The 20,328-nt window shown below is 35.6% G+C and overlaps 1 protein-coding gene across 1 annotated transcript; it reads right to left on the reverse strand.

The window, feature by feature from the left end:
* Positions 1–2,950: 2,950 nt before the first annotated feature.
* Positions 2,951–16,107, reverse strand: LOC112454312 (adenylate cyclase type 8-like). Its single transcript, XM_025015611.1, has 13 exons — positions 15,997–16,107; positions 15,577–15,840; positions 13,987–14,123; positions 13,480–13,801; positions 13,120–13,326; positions 12,823–12,920; positions 11,157–11,681; positions 10,605–10,955; positions 9,074–9,311; positions 8,499–8,625; positions 7,642–7,748; positions 3,796–4,059; positions 2,951–3,564 (listed from the first exon to the last, which is right to left on the reverse strand). The coding sequence occupies exons 1-13, from the start codon at positions 16,105–16,107 to the stop codon at positions 3,346–3,348; spliced, it is 2,970 nt and encodes a 989-aa protein (XP_024871379.1). The 3' UTR covers positions 2,951–3,345.
* Positions 16,108–20,328: the final 4,221 nt, after the last annotated feature.

Raw genomic sequence — 20,328 nt, forward strand, 5'->3', positions numbered from 1 at the left:
TGTATGTATGTATGTATGTATGTATGTATGTATGTATGTATGTATGTGTATGTATGTATGTGTATGTGTATGTGCGTGCGCGTGCGTGCGCGTGCATGGTGCGTGCGTGTGTGTGTGTGTGTGCGTGTATCAGGGATGGGAAAGTTACTTTTTAAAAATAACTATTAGACATTACCGACTCAAAAAAGTAACTAGTTACTGTTACTAGTTACTGAGTCTCAAAAGTAAGGCTGGAGTCCCATGGCATGTATTTTCCGCGTAACACGTAACCGCGTAACGAATCAGAAGCGCGAATATGCATAACCGAAAATGTGAAATGCTTCTCTAATTGGTTACGCGGTTTACGCGTTACGCGGAAAATGCATGCCATGTAGACTCCAGCCTAACTCGTTACTGTTATCGTTAAAGTAACGATTTGTGTAAAGTTACCTTTTAACATTACTTTTTCGGTTACTTTTTTAATGCTAAAACGAAATCACAGACTAAAAAAATATACTTTTGTAATATTTTTTGTTAAAATATTAATAAAGCAATAAAATTTTATATCTTAAATTGCAAGACTATAAAAAATTTAAAAAAAAAAGTTTTATAATGCTCAAAATGCAAATAAAAAAATGTAGTTTTTTATTAAATTTACAAATACTGCCGAATTTATACTTTTTTTGTATTTTATGTTTAAAAATTTTAACACAAAAAAGTGCAGCGGTGAGCGCGGCATCAAAGCTGGTATTCATAAACCATAAAGTTTGGTCTTATACTAATACGGCTCTGTGATTGATTTATGATATCTTAAAACTATTCTTAAGACGATCTGAAATATAATAATGGACTATGAATATTGGTCGAAGACTGAACATTGAATGTACGAAAATTGTCATAAATAGATTCAAAATATAAAAAGTAACTGTTAAATTCGTTACCTTGCTAAAAAAATGTAACTACGCCCTTATGGAAAAATACACTCAACCCATAGAAAAACCCTTAAAGTTGGGTGTGATTTTAGACCGCCAATAGGTTAAACCTATTGGCGGTCCAAAATTACACCCAACTTTAAAGGTTTTTCTATGGGTTGAGTGTATTTTTCTATAAGAGCGTTACCGTTACAGTTACAAAAAGAAAAAAGTAACGCCGTTACCAGTCCGTTACAAAAAAGTAACTATAACGGTACGGCGTTACAAGTAACACGTTACTTTCCAACCTTTTGTGTGTGTGTGTATACATGCGTGAGCGTACGTGTGCGTTATGTGTTCATGCGTGCGTGCGTGTGCGTATGCGTGCACGCGCGTGCGTGCAGCTTTTGAAAAGAATACGGCTGAACACTATGTCGCTGTAAGCTATACATTTCTCAACAACAACAACGTGAAAACGTTCACTGCCAAATTGTGATAAACGTGAGGAATCCCACCTAAGCCAGCGTTTTCTTGACTTCTGATCGCATTGACCAATCGTTTTCGCGCTCCATCCGCCCCTCCCCTGTTTTTTGCAATTTTCCCCACTACGAGAGTTTACCCCCTGTATAATAATAATAATAATAATAATAATAATAATAATAATAATAATAATAATAATAATAAAATAATAATGAAATAAATAGTTACCGCGCATCCAACCCGATCATAGTCATCTATTTTTCCTTAAATAAAGCTAGACTAATCTAGACGAGGAAGAACGAAGAAGTTAGTCTCGACCAATGCAGCTAGAAACGAAGGAAACCGCTCCCCTATTTTAAGCACCACAATTTACTGGCCGTATTTTAAAGCAACAGACAGATATTGTAGATTGAAGCGATATTTTTAAACGGGGCACGTTTTACCGAGGGAAAGAGATAGTGGCGAGAGACGAGAGATAAAAGAGGGGAAAGGAAGCATCTTCCGGACCGCCTTTTTAGCGCTCTTCTAATTGTATGTTTATTATGTGTACAGTGCCTTTGTATATTAAATGAGACAAGTCCCCCCCTTCGTCCCTCGGAGAAAGCAATAGACTTCGCGACTTGAGCAAAATTTTCCGAGTATCCTTGATAAGAATCTCCATTGGCTCTTACAATTAGTTAAGGACTGTAATTGTGATACAAATTAAACCGTAACTGTCATCACTTTTTAAAGATTAATATATTTCAATGTCAATTAGAACAAATGTTATTTAACGTTTAAAGTAGAAATTGGATGTTGAAAAATTTAAGAAAAAACTTTATTATTAAATACAATTTTATTACAAAAAAAAGATATGATTTTTTGTTTTGATACAGTAATGCTCAATTTTGTGTCTAAATTTTGTGGCGTAATAACATAATTTTCGCCCTGAAATTCTTTAGAGGATGCGAAATTTTGCTGATGATAATCGATTAATAGTAAGTGAAAGGAATGCGTGTGATCTTGAGGGAAAGGGAGGCGCGCGGTCCTTCCTACGTATCGTAACGTTCTTCTGACTAGGTTCATAATTGTAATGAATTGTCTAACGATTAATATGTAAAATTAGATTAATTATTCGAGTATGTTGTAAAAGTCGTGTACAGTCGAGCCGGCCGATCGAATCGGTCGCGAAGGTGCGGTGGCCCCTCGAAATCGCGCAACGGCGGTCACCTTGTAGCTATAGCCTTATTATGATTATCATTATTGCCACTATTATCATGGATTATTATTACGATTATAAATATTGTGTTTACCGTAATAATGTGTAATATACGAGGTTACACGGAGCCAGAGACGTTGTGCATTTCCACCTGTCACCGATTACTATAATTATATTAGTATAATAATAATGTCTTTTACAGCGAGCATATTATAATGCTATTCTGTGATGAAATTAATCATCAGCCTTCTCATTATATTCATGGCGTTATTAATTTTTTTTTTTTTTTTTTAAGTAGCCGAGCTATTCTATTAACTATTAGAATCATTTTGCTGTAACAAATAAAACTTGTGATTAAAGTTCCAATTAAAAAGGGCGCAACTCGTGTTTGTATAAGATCGATTATTTATTATAAGTGCTATATACATTCAATATTTTGTGGCAAGATGACACGGAAATAAAATTGGACAGAATTTCTTTTCAAAACCTGAATCCGCTCAAGTACTTGTCGCGCTTATCAGATTGGTGCAAAGATTTATCATTTTTTTCTATTAATATCGATGTTGTTTTACTATCGGTATACTGTATGTTTTATTATCTTTCTTAAAGAATTGCAACAATTTCTTCCAGATGAAATCTATATACATCATGGACTATTAGAAATGTAAAGCTGCGCAATTTGTTTTCCAACTATTAGATCAACGGTGAGATTTTCCGCACCAATCTGGCAGTATCTGCAAAGCTATGCACTGAGAACTATTCTCAGAGATTCTCCATTTATGTTCTTCGCATCGCCTGTTTTCTGATTTGCTTGCGGCGCGCTTGGACCACACCGTAGACCACCGCGGCAAGGCTGCGGCAGGTGCTTCTGTGCCTAGGAGTACCCTCTTGTTGTAGGGTGGCTTTGCCCAACACGAAGTACGTTTCCATCGTGCCTTTCCCCTTCACCTCGATTAGCCCGCGTTTCTGAGTCTGATAACCCCTCGATTCCAGAAACTGCTCGCACACGACGGATTGATAAATTAGCGCGATTCTCAATTGCTATTTTAGAGAATAAAATATAAAGTCGACGAAAAAATGAACATAGGTTGCATGAAAATATCATTGAAGCGTTGCTCTGCATTTACCTTTCAAAGTATCGATATGCAAAAAATTAAGAAATAATTTGTGTACGAAGTTCAGGACCGCTTTTTTAAAAACCATTATTATTGCCGCTTTTATTATTACCCTGGCGATGTCATGCGGGACTTGTATCTTGCCCATCACACCGGTGGAGTCCATTCTGGAAGCCTCGTTCACGGTGTTGCCCCATATGTCGAAGACCGGCTTTCGGGCTCCGATCACCCCGCCTACGAGGGGCCCACAGCTGATGCCCACTCGCAGGTCAAAATTGTTGAATGAGTGAACGTTCACGTCCTCGAGACGATGGCGCATGGCCACCGCGTAGTCTACCAGCCTGCACAAGTGCTCCATATCGTCGCCGCTGTTATCCTGTCATTTGAGTTCAATTCTTGTACCCCACATCAATTTATCCAATTTAAACCTCTTATGTCCATTTTTTACTAATGTAATTTTATTTTAATCTCGGTTTAACTTACTTTTTATCTTTTTCTAATCTTTAAAACTAGGAAAAGATAAAAAGTAAGTTAAACCTAAATTAAAGTTAATCTATATTGGTAGAAATGGACATTAATATATATTAGAGATAAGATCAAGTTCAATATATACTTAAAAACCCGAGTCAAATCCAATAATTAAAAACAAAGCAAGTAGTTTCCTTCGCCAGTAAATAAATTCAAAACAGAAGTCGTTTTTGTTTGACCCAACTGGCCAAATAATTAATATATTTAAACTCACAACGTTTTGACCGTAATTTCGGTCCTTCTCAAGTGAGAAAATTAATCAAGCCATACATCCTCAAAAACCGCGTACAAAATATCCATTACGTCGCTGACATCGTGCCCTAATTATATCATGCATACGTAAAGCTAAAAAGTGAAAAAAACTCACGATAGTCAATAAGATAAAATAATATTGCTCAGAAGTCATAAGATGAAAAGTTAAAATAAAAAATAGAATTAAATTAAAGTAAAAAATGTACAGAGTAAAATAAAATAAAGCTTACATATCTTGTGCGTCAAGACAAAAAATAAGAACAGTACAGCGTGGAACAAAGAAAACGTCGCAAGTCATATCTGCGAACACATCCGTGCAGCGTGACAGTCGAAGTCATACTGAAATGACCGATACAATAAGCGAGCAGAAACGAGCAGAACAAAAGTGCAAAGTAAGTGACGCCAATCACCCGGTTGTAATTCGCCGGCAGATTTTCCGTGTCTTTTGGAGAGACAATTTAAAAAACGAGAAATCTCAGAAATGTTTTTTATTAAAAAATGCGATTGCGCAATCAATTTTCAAAAAGACACGGAAAATTTGCTCGCGTATTACAACCGGGTGATTGGCGTCACTTAATTAGTTTGCACTTTTGTTATGCTCGTTTCTGCCTGCGAACACATCACAAAAATTGTACAGCTCAAAATCAGTGAGCAAAATGTCTGCCAAATTTTTTTCGTATTCAGGGAGTCATAATGAATCGAATGGACGCAACTAGAAGCATGAGCAAATGACTTAGTAGAGCTTTTTTTTTTACATTTTTACAACTACGTCCCGTGATAATGCAGAGCCCTGGATGTCTGCCTCATGGATTTTCTTCGTTTTCAGGATGATTTTGACCATCAGCCTCAGAGGCAGACATGAGCAAATAATTTAGTACCCTTTTTTTTTACAAATTTGAAGTGCTGTAACGCAAAAACGCAGCGACGTAGGACTTTAATTGACTGGACCAAACCGATTCGTATTGATCTGAACTTTAATCCCTATCGATATGAAACATGAGCAAATCATGTACCGAAATGCTCGCCAGCTCCCTAACTATAGTTATTCGCTTATTGTATCGGACATTTCAGTATGACTTCGACTGTCACGCTGCACGGATGTGTTCGCAGATATATTAGGCTTGCGACGTTTTCTTTGTTCCACGCTGTACTGTTCTTATTTTTTGTCTTGACGCACAGAATATGTAAGCTTTTTATTTTACTCTGTACATTTTTTACTTTAATTTAATTTTATTTTTTATTCTAACTTTTCATCTTATGACTCTGAGCAATTATTTTATCTTATTGACTATCGTGAGTTTTTTTCACTTTTTAGCTTTACGTATGCATGATGTAGTTAGGGCACGATGTCAGCGACGTAATGGATATTTTGTACGCGGTTTTTGAGGCTGTATGGCTTGATTAATTTTCTTACTTGAGGAAGACCGAAATTACGGTCGAAACGTTGTGAGTTTAAATATATTAATTATTTGGCCAGTTGGGTCGACAAAAACGACTTCTGTTTCCAATAATTAAGTTTCATTTTTTAGGATTTGAGTAATATTCCATACATTGAATAAAAATAATATTCCGGTAATTATTTACTTTAAGGAATATTACGCCGATGACTTTGAGCTTGACATATGTTGTCAAGGACATGACCCCGAGTAACTTTTCCTTATAACTTATTCGGCGGTCATTGCTCATTTAAAAGTTATGAACAAAAAAAGTTTGAGAAATATAATAGTTTATGTCAGTGCTAAGGAAAGTAATTTACTGATGTATATATAGACAGTATATATGTAGGCCGGGGTAGGTGGACCTCGGTTTACGTGAAAAGTTGAAAACTTAAACCGTACAAATGTTGTGTGGAAAAGTGGAAAAGTGTATGCGTGGATGCAGTGAGTTCCGCCCCCTGCGGAAGTGGAACCCACTGCATCCACACGTACACTTTTCCACCCACACAACAATTGAATTGGTGTGATCCACCCACACAACAATTAGATTGGACATATACGGTATCATAGAATTACATACCTACTATTCATTATATTTTCTTTGTTAATAACTTTTTAATAAGCAACGATCCTTAACTAAAATCTTCACAATATTACTCAAAGTGATGAACTTGACAACATATTTCAAAATTATAGAAATTGAAGGTGACTCCTTAATACTAAATATTTACCAACTTTTTTTGTTCATAACTTTTAAATAAGCAATAACCGCCGATTAAGTTATAAGGAAAAGTTTATACTCAAAGTCATGTTCTTGATAACATATGTTATCGGCGTGGTGTCCCCAAAAGTAAATAATTACCAATATTTCATACATTGTATTTGAAGTAATCGATTCCGAGTTAGTTTCGAATTTTAGAATGGGTATACTTGCAAGAATAAAAATGTATACTTTCAAGTAGATCCTAATCTTTTACAAGTAGTACCTACTCGAACTTTAAAAACAAAGTTGTTAGTTTAAAGAATGTAATGTGTAAAGATTTTAAGTGACTTTATTTTATATTTTTAATTGTGTTTTTATTATATTTTATTTCAACTATTGACAATATAATATTTGTAATTATAAAAAAATTAAAATAATTGTCGTTTTACACAAACGTTTTGATTCGAAGGAACTTAAAATTTCTAGTAAAGTCATAAAAGATTCGAACATATTTGCTCCAGGTTTGAGTTTACTTGGAAGTAATGCTTTTATTTTTCGAGATACTCATAGAGGGTTTGAACCCATTTCGAGTCTACTTAAAAGTATTGCTTTTATTTTAAAAGTAATCATAAAGAATTCGAAACTATAACAGATTCGAAAAACTTGTAAACTACTTAATCCTATCGCTAATGTATATATTAAAAGGTAAACTTTTCGAGACTAGGAATTTAAAAATATACTAGATATTTTCAGTATATATCAAGGATTTTATCAGAACCACCAAAATACTGTCAACTAAAAGACCTTTTAGTAGCTTTTTAATATTTTCCAATTTTTCGTGTTATATATCTTTGTAATTAAATTCCAAATTGAAATTCGAGTATTTAATAAGTTAGAAATTTTCGTTGAGATAAATCTAAATCAACCGAGAAATTTTTAGTGGAAAACATGATTTTACAATGGCCTGTATATCTCGTTAGACACATTGTGTGTGTGTATATAGTATTGCGTTGCATTATGTTTTATATTTTATTATTACGGTTTGGCTGGGATTCAGGCCTGAGGCTGCCATGTAAGTAGCGCCGACCGTCTTTATCTTCTCGATGCATTGAAATGGTGTCTCGTCCAGCAGCTCGTCGAAATCAGCTGTGTATTGCAAGTTACGAATTACACGTCAAAGCATCAATGTGACCAAAATATGAAGAAAATATGAAAATGTATATCGATCTTAAGGGAATCCTAAACTGAAGGGGACCCAAATTATATACCGACAATTACAGGGATAGTTCCAACTTTGTGTAGACTGCACAGAACTTAAAAATTTTTGTACACAATTGAAATATGCACAAAAACAAATAGTGCGACTGTTGATTTGAAAACAAAAATTTTTAAAATACATTTTTGAGCTGTTACCTATAGCTACCGTAAACGTTTGCTTAATACAGGAGTTGTACAGTTTATATGTACAAAATGAGATACACGCGCACCATTCGTATAATGTGAACAAAGAATATATACCGTAACATGAAAAACTAAAATTAAAAACGTAACAAAAAAGTTTGAAATTTCGCTACTATTTCCCTGATAACACAGTGTCAGTTGGTGCCGTCAATGCCGTCATGATGCCGTCGTGGTGCTGTTAATATACACGAATTTCATGCATATTAACAGCACCACGACGGCATCATGACGGCACCAACTGACACTGTGGTATCAGGGTTTGTGCAAAAGCACATGCAGGTTGATAGGGTAAGCAGTATTGCGTGTAGCGAGAGATGGCGCAGCGATCGAACAAAGACAGATTATTATAGTTAAACAAGGACAGATATAGAAAAAACAGGATTAGAAATGTTGACATTATCGACATCGAGGAAGTTTAACGACAGATCGCTGTACCGATGATCTCGTTAAGTAGGCGAATGCACTCCATTCCCTTGTTCACGTCCTCCGAATAAAATTCCGTGAAATTCGGCACGCTGGCGAACATCACGCCGACCTTGTCCCGCGATTGCGAGTAGAGTTCCTGTATTGACGAAGAGATATTAGTAACAGAGTAAGTATATTTCCCTGGTAAAAAAATTTCTTACATTTTCTCAGAAATTTTCTAAAAATTGAGACTTATAAAAATTCTGAAAAAACATAAAATTTCTCAGATACTTCCAGAAATAATTGAATGAGGATTTTCGAAATATTTCAGTATACCTAATATGCAAATTTCTGATAAATTGCATAAATTTTCTCATATCTATTCAGATTTCTACAAAGATGTGTTGGCGAGAAAAAATCTGAAATATATAATATTTTGTCTGAGTTTTTTTTTAAAAACGTTCTAATTCCTATAAAAAAATCTGAAAAATTCTTAGCATTTTGAAAAATTTTGAAAATTTTTATAGAAATTTTGATTAATAACATAATTTTAAGACATCTTGCCATCAGAGTTGTCTGTTAAATAAAATAAAATTGAGCCTTACTTCCGGCGCGCGATCTACTGTAAGGAAATGATGCGCCACATGGTCCGGTAGGATGTTTTTCAGGAGCTGCATATTGTTATGCCGCGACTCGATCATGTCGCTCAACTCTCTCTCGGCCTGCTGCTTCCACAGGAAGTCCAGACGCGACGTTACCTCTACCAATCTACCGTGATACGTCACCATCACGAGGAAGACCATTAGGAAAGTCAACATTTGCGCCGGTAGAGATATCGCTGATCTGGAAGAGAGATTAAGAGCGAACATGGAATGATGCACAAAGAACTTTTTGATTACTGTTACATTAAAAATTCAGGGTTAAATTAAAAACCATGAATAGCCTTCACAATTTTGCTACTAATTATACACATTCCTGAACCTTTTCGACATAAATGTATAAGCATTGCTCTTATTTACTATTATCTATGGATTAACAGAACTGTTAGGTACCCAGACAGCCAAGTCTGTCAAAAGTAGATCGAACAAAGACCTTTGATCTTTATACCAAGTATCTGTTACAAATTTTGTCGGTAGAAAAACTACAGATTTGATGCCGGTTTTGATATATTTCTCATGATGTTAGCAGAATGCCAACAAAAGTATAATAGAGTTTGTTAATTATAACATAATTAGACAGCAGATTGGCGGTAGAAATTGAGTAGATTCTGCTGGAACGGTTCAGGCTCTGCGCGGTTTCTGCTGTCTGATTATTTATGTTAGCAGACTCTGTTAACATAAGGGGAGGTTACCGTTCAGAGGCCCAAAAAATGCCTCAATTTCAGGAATTTTTTTTGATATAAAATAAGTACATTTAGAAAAAATTTTTCGCGGTTTTTATTTGTACACAAATGAAGATTAATTTAGAATTTTTTCGGAAGAAAATAATTAAAAATGGCGGCTCCAGCTCTCCTTCCACACGGCGTGGTTCTATGTGCGCGGGGCATTCCACAGCCTTGCCAGCTGATCGGAAACAAAAAAACCAAAAAAATTCTTAAAATAAATTAAATTTGGGGGGGCCTTATGTGATTTTCCGATTTTTAAAAAACCCCCTTATAACAAAATGGTGGCCGTTTGAAAAAATAAACCTCTTTTTTTCCCTGTTTTCTTTTCCTTCAACGTTCGAAAAAAATTATTTGCAACCAATTTCTTGAAAAAAACGCTTCCTGAAGGCCCCCTAAATTAAATTTCCTTTCTTTTGCACCGTCATTTATTAAAATCGGTTCATCCGTTGAAGCTGTAGAGCGCCCCGCGCGCCGAAAAATGCTGTTTCGAGAAAAACGCGTTTAAAGTTTTACGTAGTAAAAAATTAAGCAAAAAAAAATTCGATTTTTTTAACGGTAACCTCCCCATAAGTTGAATGGGGATGCAGTTGATGTCAGTCTGCTGACATGTCTGATCTTTGTTACTAAAATCTGCCGACAGACTGCTATCATTTTGCTTACTGATTATAAGTACATTTTCTCGCAAAAATTAAATATTTTATTGCATTATTTAACGCTGAGGAGCATTTTAAACGTCAATCCAAACGACTTACGCGTTTCTTTCTCTCTCGGTGAACATATCCTTGCACACAACGAGGATCAGCATCGCATACACCAGGACAATCGCCGCGGCCAGCGCAGTCTTCACCAGGTAGTATAGCTTTAGGGCTGAAGCGAGCGCAATCAGGCACAGAATCCACGTGAACACCATGTACTCTGGTCGAATGCAGCCGACCTCCTCAAGCTCATCGGGACTTCTAATTAATCGTTTTGAGCGGACTTGATTCTCCTCGGCAATGGAGAGGATCTTTCTTTGGGAACCTCCTTCGACATCGCGTTTGCGCGCAACTCGTTTGTAATGTCGGCTACCGGCTTCCAACTTCCCGCCATAATGTTGCTCGTACCTGCGATAATATTATAAGCATGGCATTCATTAGGAAGTCATAATTATTTCCTTCACCATAATTAATTTATACAATAAATTTTCCTTAATTTTATAATTGTTTTTGCGACAATGCTAGTCCAAATTTGCGGAATGCCAGATGGCGCTTGTAACAAAATATGATTGATATTTTTTTTTTAAATTTAATGCCTACAAAACGCACCTGTAGAATCTGAAAAACTCTCTCCTGCTTCTTCCGGGTGCTCTGTCGTTCACCACACGTGTCAACTTCAGCTCGATATTGCTGGAGCCCGTTTCCAAAGTATTATTCTCTGTTGAAGCGACAGTCTTTCCTTCCTCGGTGGATTCGTCGCTCAGGGCAGCTTCTAGGAATGTAAGGACAAAGTGGTCCAGGCTCGACCTTGCGGTCGTTGCTGTCAACTTTTCCTGCATCGGAAGCGGTGCCGCCGCGATTGTCGTCGGTACCTGCTGTTGTTCTAGCACCATCACTTCCTGGTAAGGGCGTACCGTGATGGGACAGGTCAACACGCCAATGATGGACGTCAACGTCATCAGGCTGATGACGCCGCAAATGAAGATGGTGCGATGCTTCTTGTTGTGCACCAGCATGGATGATGTGTGCTGCAAATACGTCGGCATACCTTTGAACTCCTCTGCCATCACCAGGATCGATGATGCCACCAAGATCACCGTAGTCACCAGCAACGAGATCAGGAGAATCATGCAACTGCGATATTGATAAAATTAAAATAAAATTATTAATATATCACTATATGTGACATTGTTAGTTATTATAAAAAAAATTTTTTTTTTAATTCTTAAAATTCTACTAACAAAAAAAGAAATATGAATATAACACATCATGAGCGCTGTTAACGAAGGGAACGAGGGAGACGCGTTATCTTCCCCAATATATACACAAATATATGATAATTTCAAGTAAATTAATGTTTACACGTGTAACCTGAAAATCTTAACAAGTTAAACTTTAAACTTTTTTTATTTTTTATTTATGTATTTATTTCTTTGTTTTTTAGTTCCTAAAGTTTCCTCTCAAAATTTTCCACACAGAATTTAATATTTAATAGATATTTATTAAATATCCCCAATGTATATCCATGATGTCCACGAGATATTTAATAGATATCCATTAAATATCCAGTGGATATTTATATAAATAACTACTGCACGTCTCGTGGATATTGATTAGACATCTATGTGGATATTTATTTGATGTTTTTTATTTTTATATATGTCCATTATATACAAATAGAACCCCATAAAGCACATAAACGTTGAATCAACATCTCAAAAATATTATTTCTCTAGATTTGAAAGAGGAGCCGGGTTCGAAGACCCGCGGATGTCGCGATTTTGCTTCGCCGGGGACCTGCTTATATTCGCGCGCGCTTCCAACAGAAATTCACTTATGAGTTGGTCTTACCATTATGCGCCGCTTAGCGGTGTCGTTATGAACTAGTAAATATCTGTGGTAGACATGTAGTAGATACTTGGTAGATATAGATATGTGGATGACACGTGGATATTTAATGGATATCCCTGGTGGCTATTTGAGAGACATGGATATTTTTACATTTAATAGATATCTATTAAATATCCACCATAGATATGGACGTTATATGGATATGTGGATATCCTTGGATATCTATTAAATATTATTATATCTAACGGCGTCAATAAACATATGAAATCTTAGTTAAATATGTTTTAGAAGTTAAAGAATAAAAAGTTGAAGGAATTATTTATTTTCAGGAAACAACGTTTTACTCGTGACAAAATTTGTGGTTCCAAAGGCAGAAAGTCGGCTATTAATAATTGATTAATTTGTCTTGCTTATGTGTACTCACTCAGACAAGATTATGGCCTGGCAGACGGCAATGAAGAGCCATATAACAAAGCAGCATATCATATTGGACTTGAACATGTCTTCTCGCAACTGGTCAAACTAGAGGACAAAATGCAAGATAATTAATTTTAATATATTTGGATATCTCGTAATTTGGCCTTATTTTAATGGATATTTTTATCATATATATATATATATATATATATATATATATTTATATATTTATTTTGTTTAAGTAATTTGGAATCAGACAAGCTCAAGGGAAAGCAATAGTAATGTCAGCGAAATTTGATTATACCTTGGATTCTAGACTCTCGTCGTTATAGCGCAAAGTCCATGTGTTTATATTCGCCGATCTCATACGTTTGTTGCTGGCGGTTTCGATAGCGCCCTTCTTCTCGACGGCTGTCGTCGAGGTCGCTTTGGTAATCGGTTTGGCTGGTTGACCGTTCTCCTCTTCCAAATACTCGGATTCCAAGTTACTCACCGACGTAGCTGTATTCAGCTACGATTACGAGACAAATAAAATAAATAACATTTTATTATTAATTGCATTTGTTGCATTATTATCTCTCTCTTCAATTCAATTTTAATAATATAATTCAATTAATTTATTATTATTAATTGGATACGTTCGTATTTATATTCTAATACTCACATTTTCGAACGGGATTTCAGGCGTCCAGTCAATCCCGATATCGTCATCCATAGAACTCGGGGGTTGCGCGTTGCTGTTCACGACATGTGGATTGTTCACTTTGAAGCTCTTCTTGTTCTTATTCGTGACTAGCTCTTCCTCCGTCCAGACTCTCGGCTTCGACGAGTGTCTTCGTCTGGACTTGAGGGGCTCCAGTTGCTTGATGAGATACGTTACCACGTTTCTGTCCTTTAGATAATTGTCCCGCTCGCAACCGTAGCCGGGTTCCACCTCGTAAACGTCGTTCAGGCATTTAAGCGTGTCAGCGGAAATATGTACTCTTCTGTAACAAGATAAATCCCTCGTTCCGTTTGAAAATTTTGTAGACCGAAGGTTTCAACACAATACAGCGAATTTTGAACCGGAGAGCTAAAAATTCGCGGGTAATAAGCGTTATTATATTTGTTCATTAATATTAATTCTATAACACATTATAAACACTCTGTATTATGAATTTCTTTTTTATACCCCGGTATTCCTCCGCTTTCAAGATGATTAGCAAGTGTCACGTCGTACGACCACACGTCGAACTGCCATTTTCGCAGGCCCAAGACTCCGCATAGTACTGATCCGCTGTGGATTCCTATCCTCATGTTTAAATCCACCTGCGCCAGAGGAGGATAAAGAAAAATTATAGAATTGAACACGTTTAAATTAAAAATACTTAACTTTTATTTTAGATATTTAGGATCGAGATTTTTTTCGCGACAAAGAGTTAGGGCCTGAGCAGAATGACTGACTCATAATTTTAAGACAATGTTTTATGCTTTAAATCTTTGTTTTTACCGAATAAAATTAAGACTCTTGGTATGCAGGCCATGCAGCATAACATAAGGTCTTCTATGTAGCTGAACTTCCTGCACAGTTCATCTTTTCTCTTTTTCTCTCCAACGTGAAAAGAAAAAGAAGAAAGATGAACTGTGCAAAAAATTCAGGTAAAAATAACAGGCCTATTAATAACAAATTGTTAATTTACGGAAAATATGTCAGTTTTAAAGGTGCTTCGGAAAGAATAAGGGTATTCCAAATTGAGATTTTGCAATGGGAACTCTTAGGAAAATCTTACATATTTTTATGTATTTTGAGAAGTCGTAGAATCAGAAAATGGTCATAAAAATTACTCCTGTAGCAGAGAAAACGTGGAAAATTGAAGAAAAAATGAAAAAACGTGAAATTGTTATACTGGTTTACAGGTTTGCATTTGTACGAATGAGCAAATCGTCTACTATCTGTCTCACTTCATCGACGAGCACACCGCTTATATAAATATATATATATGTATATATGTATGTGTCGCTTGAGACGACGCGTCGTCAAAAAACTTGTTTTCACGCAGAGCATAGGAACTCAACTTCTATGTACAATTTGTGCAACCTTAAAGTCAACATTGTATTCTTCGCTCGATATCGTAGGAATAATTAAGTAGGCAAATATAATAAAATATTAAAAAAATAAAAAATAAGAATTATATATATATATATATATATATATAAAATATATTTAAAAAAATAAAATATATTCTAAAATATATTAAATAAATATAAAATATATTTTTTGCAATAAATTCTTTACAGTTTTTAGATAATTAAATCGAGTCGATTTAATTCCGGGGAGGGAAGGGTTTTAATTCCAACAATAACTGTGTTTCAAGTCCGACAAATAATCGGCGCGCAGTTAAATAAAGTTGGAAAAATATATATGTATATACTATATATATATATATATATATATATACACAGAAACTGACACGAATAACACCTTGTTACGGCTTTATGCCTCCTTTTTCATACGTTTGATTTTAAATCATTAGAGCCTTTTAAGATTAAACTATATAATATAAAAAAACAAAAATATATATATTATATATTTTATTTATCTCCATTTTCCATATTTTCTCCACTACAGGCGTAATTTTTATGGCCATTTTCAAACGACTCAAAATACATAAGAATACGTAAGATTTATTCATTTCCCTAACAGTTCCCAAAATCTCAATTTGGAATATCCTCCTTTGGTTTTCTTATCTGAAAAGAATTTATACGGGAAAGATCCCAGTACCTTTGTGGTGAATCTAACGTCTCGTATGGCCTTTATCATATGCAGGCCCATCTCGACGCAGCAGTGGGCATGATCGCTCCTGGCGATCGGCAGGCCAGAGATGCAGTAGTAACAATCGCCGAGGAGCTTTATGCGCAGACAGTGATTCTCTGCCGAGAGCCTGTCGAAACGGGCGAAGAGGTCGTTCAGGACCTTCACCAGCTCTTGGGCGCTGCACTGACTCGCCAGAGCTTTGAAAGAATCATCGTGAATTCTCAGCGTATGCTATCACACAACTCCCCAGGTAGCAACGTGTCTGCATTGTTGCTGGCATGTTACCGACAACATAATATGTGTTGCTATCAGAATTGTGACAACTGAGTCCGCATTTGTTAGCAAGTTGATGCTTTCACGATATAACAATTTTGTATAGCAACTTGCCAGCAACTTGTTGGCGGTACTGCGGTCTAAAATCGTCTGATTTACAAAAATCGAGCTGTTGCTGTCATGTGTTGCTGTAATAATATTCATAGGATCACACAATGCTGTCATATTGCTAGCAACGTGAAGTAAATTTAATGCTGCTCTTTTGTCGACATATTGTTGGCAATACATATATTCAATGTTGCCTGCGTGTTGCTTCAAATATTAAATTACTCGAAATCAATTAAAGCAAATGTACGGCAAGTTACCAGCATTATAATAAGCAATCACAGGTTTGCGCGATTTTGCTCAGCCACGCTTTGCTATCTGGGTCTATATAACTTAAATAATTTACATATATATTTCATATATAATTAATTTAAGTTCAATAATATTATATCTTATTTATAATGTACATATATTTTATTTTTTATTACCTATATAACTTAGTCAAGACTGTCGAAAGCAGATCTTGCCAAGCATTTGCTAAATTTTGTCGGCAGAAAGACTACCAGATTTGATGCCATGCCGGTTATATATCACATGATGTTGACAGAATGCCAACAGAATTTGTTAACCTAATCAGATATAGCAGATTAGCGGCAGAAATCGAGCAAAGTCTGCAAAAACCGCCCAGTAGTGTGATTCTGTAACTCGTTATGCGTCGTTATGTGCACAGCTTTTTTCCCATATAGTATACTTGCGCAACGACAACATAACGATACCGACACTGTCGTTAAGAGTTACAGAATAGGGGTACAGGTTCTGCGCGGTTTCTACTGCTAATCTACTGTCTGATTATGTTAAAAAACTCTGCTGGCAGAACATAAGTTGAATGCTAACGCAATGGATGTCAATATAATCTGATGTGACATATGTTTGATCAAATCTGTTACCAATCTGCCGACACATTGGCCGCATTCAGGAAACACAACTGTTGAGACCAGGGCTATCTGTCTACAATTACAATACAATTCTTTTTTAAAGTTTGCTGAAAAACTAATAAAAATATTTGACTAAACATTTTAATAATGATAAATCGTAAACGGACCCTCGAGAATTAACAAAACGGGAAGAAAAGAGGCTATAAGGGTCAAACGCGGTTCTTCTTGCGTGATGTCTCATTTATTCACTTTAATAATGTAACCTTTCATCAACTTTCTATTGAAAAAAAAAAAAAAAACGTAATTAAAATCGTACGTTCATCTTTTAACATTTTAAAGGGATGAATTTTTTAAGTGGGCAAGTCGAGCGTAGACAAATGGCCCCGTATGCGGAGCTATCTGTCCACATAATAAAAAACATATTATTTATATTAATTTTATACTTACTTATAATATCATTTATTATTAATATTGCAAATACTACCTAATCGAAAGAATCAGAACAGTAATAAACGTGTAGACTTTCTGATAGGATCCTACGTAGAGCTGACTTTCTTTATATCCGGTGGCATCAATAAACTGATTTTGAGTCTGTTGCAAAATCAATGTGGTGAGTTTCTTTTGTCCCCTCAATTTTTTAATCCTTTTTTTTTGCATTTCAGGCCTTTACTTTTTCCTCAGCAGCGCTTATTGAAATAGCAAATACTAAATAATTTAAGACAAACTATTTTTATTTAACGTGTATTTTTTAAATGTAAATTTGATGACGATTCTTGAATTGCAGAATCAAGTAGCTGCTCGTAGGTCACTTTTTTACAGTAGGTAGCGAGTGAGAGTCCGAATATTTATTCTGAATTCTAACACCGTTTTTGCGAAAAAAAGATTCTCGCTCGATTTTTATTCTTTTAATCGCTCTAAATATAATTTTATTAGGTATGTCTATTTTATCCGCTTTTCTTTTGTAGTTACGCACCATATTATCTATAAAAATATAAAATCCGTCATTAAAGTGTGTGGACACATTGCCCTATTAAAAATAAGACAGATAGCCCCGACCACATTTTTCAGTCTTCATAGCCTTTAGCCTGTCACGAATTTTAGATTATGCGAAATTAAGATTTGACGCTTCTCATATCTGATAACTATATATATTAATTGTTAATATTATAAATTGCTTGCCTTAATTTGAGTTAAATTTGCTATCGCACAATAACAAAGGACCCCGCACTAATTATACCTATACGAAATGGGATCTCAGTAAAATCAACTAATTTTTTAATATGTAGCTAAATGTTGTAGCTCATGACCTACTAAACAAAAAATAGAATGGGCTCAAAGCTTAATAATGGACAGTTTTTGAGCTACAGCCAGTCAAACGCGAAAAATTCGGGCTCTCTGCAAGTATTATATTTCAGATATTCCTACTCTCCTAACGAAATGGATGAAGGATTGGTCTCATGTGTGTGTGTGTGTGTGTGCGTGTGTGTGTGCGCGCGCGCGCGCGTGTGTTTGTATGCGTGTGTATGTGTGGCATATATGGCCAACATATGGCATAGTGGGTTATCTGGGTCGCCCTGGGTTATGCCAGGAGTAGGAGTATATAATATTCGCAGAGCCCGAATTTGTCGTGTTTGATTGACTGCAGCTTAACTGTTCATTATTTAGCTTCGACCCTATTTCATTTTCAGTAGATCATAAACTACAACATATTAAAAAGTGTGCAAGTAGAAACCTTCGCTCACAAAGCTCCTCTATGAGGAAGCTTTTATTTTATTCAAAGTATAATTATTAGTATTTATTTGTTTTTGCTTCCTCATAGGATTAAAAATTATAAGGAAGCAATGTGCAAGTTTCTACTTGCACACTTAAAAATTATGAAAAAGCAATGTGCAAGTTTCTACTTGCACACTTAAAAACTATAAGGAAGCAATGTGCAAATTTCTACTTGCACACTTAAAAACTATGAGGAAGCAATGTGCAAGTTTTTACTTGCACCCTTTTTTTTATTGTGATAAGCTTTATTATGACTAATATATTTGTTATACTATTACAAAAAAAATTTACAAAAGTTAGAGCACCACGGACATTTCTAAAAATAGCCAGAAAAATCGGTAATCCCTTCCCTGATTCTTGCTAAATTCAACACCAACCTAATTATTTATTTTCTCCTGGGTGTCATCCTATCGGCGCGCGCGCGAAAAAAAAATTTTTTCGAGATTTTGATGGAAATAGATTTAGAATGTTCCAAAATGTCGAGAAATCATATTAGTAGAAAATGTCCGAAAGTGTGTGTGTGTGTGTGTGCGCGCACACACACACACACACACACACACACACTTCCAGACATTTTCTACTAATATGATTTCTCGACATTTTGGAACATTCTAAACCTATTTCCATCAAAATCTCAAAAAAAATTTTTTTCACCATCACAAAGCTTCCTCTACGAGGAAGCAAAAAAAACATTATTTATTATTTCCTTTCAAGAGTGTGATCATTGCATATGTGATAGTAATAGATAGATCATTAACAATAAGTCAGGAAAAAAATTTTTTCAACAAAAAAGATATATATTAATAATTTCATGCATTATCGCGCATATTAATATCATCAATGAAATGTCATTAATGATAAGATAAATCATCACTTGCTTGTAAAAAACATACGATAAATGAAAATTATTAACAAGTTTTATACACACGCTCGATAAAATAGCATATTTATGCTCATCTCTCGATAAACACCTGCTCGTAGTTGGAAGACGCAACTCCCGGTAGGCACTGGTTGCATAGAATAGGTATGTTAGTTGTTTACCGTGCAAGGGCGCCAAAAGGGGGTGCCGAGAAGGTAGAAGAAACGAGCAGGCACGTCGCAATAATACGTAGGTATACAATCGCCATAGCGAAACCATCATCGCCACTGTTACATTTGTATACTGCGAAACGTATCGGTTTACTTTCGCGTAGATGAAAACCCGCGTCACAGTAACGAACAAAATATTCAATCATAATTGGTCAATCGTTCCATTGATTTGAACGATATCTATGACATTTACCGCATGAATGGTTATTACTATTCATCACAGGTGCTATTCCGAACGCAGCCTTAGTTAACTAAAATCTATAGTTTACGTCACGTACACTATAGTTATTTGTGTAACAAGTGAGGTAAGATGAAAATTCCCGGGTGCGGAGTTTACGCACGAGCCGAAGGCGAGTGCGGTAACCGCACCCGGGAATTTTCATCTTTACACACGGCTTACACTCCCTATTTTATGTTGCAAGTGCCTGGAAAGTGGTCTATCACGCACGCGTAGCGTGCGTAATGGGGCACTTTCCATGCACGTGTTGCATAATAGCATTTTAGTTAACTAAGGCTGCGTTCAGAATAGCACCACAATAACTATTTACTTTGAAAACAGCACATATCAAGAGACACGGTAGTGTCTCGTGCCAAGTACACGCGG

Source organism: Temnothorax curvispinosus, unplaced genomic scaffold (assembly GCF_003070985.1).
Source record: "Temnothorax curvispinosus isolate PA1 unplaced genomic scaffold, ASM307098v1 QBEX01004989.1, whole genome shotgun sequence".
Classification (NCBI taxonomy): domain Eukaryota; kingdom Metazoa; phylum Arthropoda; class Insecta; order Hymenoptera; family Formicidae; genus Temnothorax; species Temnothorax curvispinosus.

Excerpts from the sequence above, each read along its gene's own strand:
- LOC112454312 (XM_025015611.1), bottom strand. The coding sequence starts at position 16,107 with ATGACAGCATTGTGTGATCCTATGAATATTATTACAGCAACACATGAC. Across the intron at positions 13,802-13,986 it reads GAAAGCGGAGGAATACCGGG|AAGAGTACATATTTCCGCTG; the intron begins GTATAAAAAAGA and ends ATCTTGTTACAG. Across the intron at positions 13,327-13,479 it reads CTGAAATCCCGTTCGAAAAT|CTGAATACAGCTACGTCGGT; the intron begins GTGAGTATTAGA and ends TCGTAATCGTAG.